The sequence below is a fragment of the Pteropus vampyrus genome, unplaced genomic scaffold (genome assembly GCF_000151845.1).
Source record: "Pteropus vampyrus isolate Shadow unplaced genomic scaffold, Pvam_2.0 Scaffold7, whole genome shotgun sequence".
Taxonomy (NCBI): Eukaryota; Metazoa; Chordata; class Mammalia; order Chiroptera; family Pteropodidae; genus Pteropus; species Pteropus vampyrus.
The window spans coordinates 645548-650527 of NW_011888788.1; the positions used below are offsets into that span (position 1 = coordinate 645548).

Consider the following 4980-nt stretch of genomic DNA (forward strand, 5'->3'; position numbering starts at 1 on the left):
TGAATTGGTTTCCTTTGCCGCATTTCGCTTACCTCTCCTTTAGATGATATCCCACACTATCCCAGGACCACTGTCAGAATCTTCTACCTCTGCTTCCTGCCTTGGATTGGCTCTTACAGTCTCCATTCCCTTTGCTGCTAGAGCGATCTTTCTAAAATGCAAACCTGACCTTGTCATACTTTACCTCTGATATTCACTTATTCCTAAATGGAATAAAATCCAGTATTCCGAATTGGGTTTACAAAAGAACTGTTCATGGCCTGGCTGCTCTCGACCTCTCCATTCCCTTTTCTGTCTAAGACCTCATGCTTTATGCCGCAATATTATCAAGTTTAGGGGAAAGTCCCTGAATGCATCACACATTTTCAGTATCTTCCTGCTTTTGCTCAGGGTCCTGTGCCTGGAACGCCCCTCCCTCCTTTTGGAATCCTCACACCCCCACGTCTCTCGGTGGCTTGGTCTGCAGGCTCTAAGGAGTCCCCAAGGCTGGGAGGCCTGGCTGTGATGATTCAAACAACGCGTCACTGCTGTTGCCATCCTTCACTGTCAGAGTCAGAATTCAAGACCCCTTGGAAATGTGTGAAAGTGACCTAGAGTATTTTTCCAAATAATGACTATACACTAAGGATGAGATAATACTACTACAACATACTACTGCTAACGATGATATACTACTGCTAAAAATTCCCTTTGTTCCTTATTTCACCCAAAGACCCCTGTTGAAACATTCTAGTTACCCAGAACAACCAAATTTTTTCAATGGTAATCCCGTTTTATATTCAGCAAAGACATTAAAGAAGTGCTAAAATTCTAAGTTAATATTATACCTAATTACACTTAAAAGTATAAGTTCTTAGAAAGTTCCCAGACTTATACTTTTAAGAAAGTATAAGTTCTGAGAAAGTTCCCAGACTCCTATTTACTTCTTGAATGTTAAATTTAAGACCCTAGGAATGGGGATTGGGGACGGGGTAAGAATTTGGAAACTTCTGTGCAAAGGCCCTGAGGCAGTAAATATCCTAGTGAGTTCCAGAAACTGTCAAAAGGCCAGTGTGGCTTGAGAGGGAGCATGGTACCTGGTAAGGTAAGGCTGGAGAAGTTTGCACACACACACCCCTTATCCCTAATTCTATCCTGAATGTTAACAACATTCTCTGTCTTATATCTCTATGCACTCTGTAAAATGGAGAAAAAAAGAGAAGAAAAGAAAGAGGGAGAGACATGGGACATGGATAGACTCGGGAGCAACTGGGGGAAGTGAAGGAAAGAACAAGAACGTCCAGAACTCTTCCTTCCTCCCCTCAGACTCCCGCTAAACCCATGAGAAAGAAATGCCTGGTAGAATGGAAGTGTCTGATGACTGCGCTGAGCTCACAAACCCAGAGCATTTGGATTTGCTGTCCCACAGGGCTATATTAAATATTCTGCTCTCTTCTACGGCTACTACAATGACCAGAGGACCATCGGGTGGCTGAGGTACAGATTGCCCATGGCTTACTTTATGGTGGGGGTCAGCGTGTTCGGCTATAGCCTGATGATTGTCATTAGATCGTAAGTATGACCATCTTATTTACAGGCTTTTAATTTTCTTCACACAAACAGCCCATTCCCATAGCCATTATGTGCCTGCTTACCTACTTGTGGGGGTTTTAGAGAGTAAAATAAAAGCAAATAAACGGAGCAAATGCAGATTGATTGTCATATGTGGTATAAAAGACAAACGGGGTAATGTGGGAAATTCTGCGAAATGGGATCGAAACTCCTTCAGATGAGGCTAAGAACTGCCAGCCATGCTAAAATTCTGGGGCACAGCATTTTAGCCAAAAGAAAAACATATGCAAAGGCCCTGAGGCAGCAAATATCCTACTGAGTTCCAGAAACTGTCAAAAGTTTGGCTTGAGGGGGAACATGGTACCTGGTAAGATAAGGTAAGGCCGGAGAAGTTTGCAAGATCTGTTTTTGCTTTCCCCAGAGCTCCGCTTTCTCAGAAAAACTCTTCTGTTGCTCTATAACTCTATCTTGCATGTGAGAATCCAGCCCAGTACTTATAAAGATATAAACAATAAGCCTAAATGAACGTATATGGCTGTGGTTAACCACAGTGTCCTCTCTACCTGATCCCAACTCTACCTGTCTCTGTGGTCAAAAATGGACTTGGTTTTTAGTTGTGCCTTAATCATGTCTGTAGTTTTAATTCATATTATCTAAAGAAAAATTTGGCCCAGCTTATGAATTACCTTATTCTAAGTCAGGGGACCCCAACCAACAAAGGCTGGTGCAAGATGGGGTGGCACAGTCTTCTGCACACACCTGACCACCAGGGCCCACCACCCTGCAGCAGGGCCACAAGGGGTCACTTCTCCCAGAAGAGCAGGGATAGCTGTGTCTGTAGGAGAGGAGTAGAGAACTCTCGAAGCCTGGTGAGAAGCCCTGAAAGCACCATGTGTGGCCGTTTGGCTTTCTATCACATCGTCTCAGAGGAAAATGATGCTGTTCACGACAACCTGCCTGGCATGCAACAGTGACCATGAATGAAGTGATATGTGGCTGTCCGATTCTATTAAGCAAAAGGGGAAAAAAAAGAGAGAGTGAGAGACAGACAGGCTTGGTTTTATTCTTAGCCCTCATATGTTTTCCCCTTACTATTACCCTAGATAAGTATAGAGATATGGAATGTTTCTCTGATGAACCAAAGAGCTAACTCAGCCAACCAAGCCCCTAGAACAGTAAATCCTAAAAGCCAGTAGATAAGATACAGTTAGAGAGGAAGGCAACTCCCCTAGCCCTGCCATTGTATCTGATAAGAGCCCCTGCTTGTAATTCTGATTCCCACAGGGCTGAACTCCGGGGAGCACAAAGAGAGGATGAGATAGGTAGGATAAAAGGGGTGAGTAACAAGGTAGGTCCAAGGTACCTTCATCCAAGTTTGCTTAAGAAAAGGATATGTGTGTTACCTGGGTGCAGTAATAACTGTCTCGAGGCTTATTGGATTTTATATCAGAAAAAAATACATTCTTCTATCCAAAGAAATAAATAAGTTAGAAAGGGATGTTCCTCTGTGAGAGTAAAGAGTTCTAAAACATTTGTAGGCAAATCAAGCTATAGGAAATCAGACTTCGGGGCAGAAAACACGGTTAAATGTCCTGTGTCCCACAGGCTTCTTACTACCCAGCTGACACTGTGTGTGCTCACAGAGGACTCTGATTTGGGGGGAAGGTGCCCTGAATCAAATCTGTCTGGCCCCATGTCCCTGCATGGTTCATTTCCCTCTCTGGATGCCTGCTACCTGTGCCCAAAATTGGCTCAGGCCAAGGTTCCCTTGGGCTGATGCAGCAGACACAGGGCAGACATAACAACAGTGCTGTGCACCCTGCAGGATGGCCAGCAACACCCAGGGCGGCACGAGTGAAGGGGAGAATGATAACTTCACATTCAGCTTCAAGATGTTCACCAGCTGGGACTACCTGATAGGGAATTCAGAGACAGCCGACAACAAATACGCCTCCATCACCACCAGCTTCAAGGTAGCCATTCAGGGAAGTTCCCACTTCCTGGGGGAATTTGGGTTCCTCTGATCATTGGGAGAATTCTCGCAGCTGGCATATAAGAAATAAGATCACTGAGTAATCTGTGGCAAGAGCTTTACCAGAAGCAGGAGCCCAGCTTTCAAGCCTTCAAGAAAAAATGCTCACAGCTGGTACCCACCATCTGTTTCTTAATATGGCAGAAAATCAATGATGCTGAGACATGAGTATTTCCTTGTGGAACCGTTTTCCACTGGAAGACATGAAAGGACCCATTTGAGGCAGCAGTTCGCAACCTTTTACATATGTTTGAATCACCCAAGGAGCTTTAAAAATCTTCTTGGTCCCGTCCCTAGAGATTTCAGTGTAATTGCTGTGGAATGGGTCCTGGCATCGGATTTTTAAAAAAACTTCTCAAGTAATTACAACACCCAGAAAGAGTCGAGAACCCTAGTGTGGGGGTGTGGGAATAAAGGAATTAATTGAGTATGTAACTCCACACTTAATTATCTCATTAATTTGTTCGAAAAAGAGATATGAGGTAACCCACATATCTCTATTGTACAATATTAAAACAAACCAGAGAGTAAGCAAATTAATGAAGGCAGAAGCTGTGACGCTGAAGCACTGAACATCCTATTTTTTCCTCTGTTACTATAAACACCATTCAGAGTTCTTGATAGTTCAATATTTCTCCTGTCTGATCAGTCACTTTCCCATAAGACCTGGCAGAGGAAAAATTTATAACATAACTATGCTTGGCTATGTCTTTTTCTTCTCCTCTCACCTGGCCCTTCCTCGGAGGAGAAGTGAGCTGCTGCCCACTGACCAATGCCTACAGATGGCAGGTACATCCAGCAGGGACAGGGTTTGGCTCAGCAACTCACATGGGTTTCGTGAGCCCCAGAATGTTGTCAGCTTGGCAGTGGGTGGAGCAGGGAGCTGACTCCTTTCCTTCTCATAGCAAAGGGGAGCCTCTGATGGAGCATCCAAGGGCAGAGTAGGGGTCGATGAGGGCTTTGACTCTTCCTCTAAGCCTACCAGAGAAAGACAAAGAAGGTCAATATCTGTGAAGCACTTTGAATATCTAGGAAGAAGAAGGATTTGCCTCTGAGTCTATAAAAATAATCAAGATAATACATATATATAAAAGGGCACATGTTATGGGAACTGTGTCCATTAATATATATTAACTGCTTGACGAGTTAGTTAAACCTGAATCTGAAAACAGTAACTGTTAATTGATTAGCAAAGTCTCCTTCCAAGTACTTTAGTTTCCAAGAGACCTCGCTTTCCATCCCAGTCTGCCACATACTAATTGTGTCTTCATAGAGTTACTGATGCAGATGTTTTATTAATAATAAAATATCTATTGTATTTTTATACACTCACAGCAAACAATTGAAAAATAATTTTTAATTCCATTTACAATACAATTATATAAATTACAAAAAAA

General features: G+C 43.1%; 1 protein-coding gene across 1 annotated transcript in view; it reads left to right on the forward strand.

The window, feature by feature from the left end:
- Positions 1–4980, forward strand: part of TMC2 (transmembrane channel like 2) — a 56137-nt gene that overhangs the window by 25492 nt on the left and 25665 nt on the right. Inside the window, exons 9-10 of the mRNA XM_011370962.2 lie at positions 1409–1551; positions 3377–3524. Of these exons, the coding sequence (XP_011369264.1) occupies positions 1409–1551; positions 3377–3524 (291 nt within the window). The remainder of the gene's footprint in view (positions 1–1408; positions 1552–3376; positions 3525–4980) is intronic.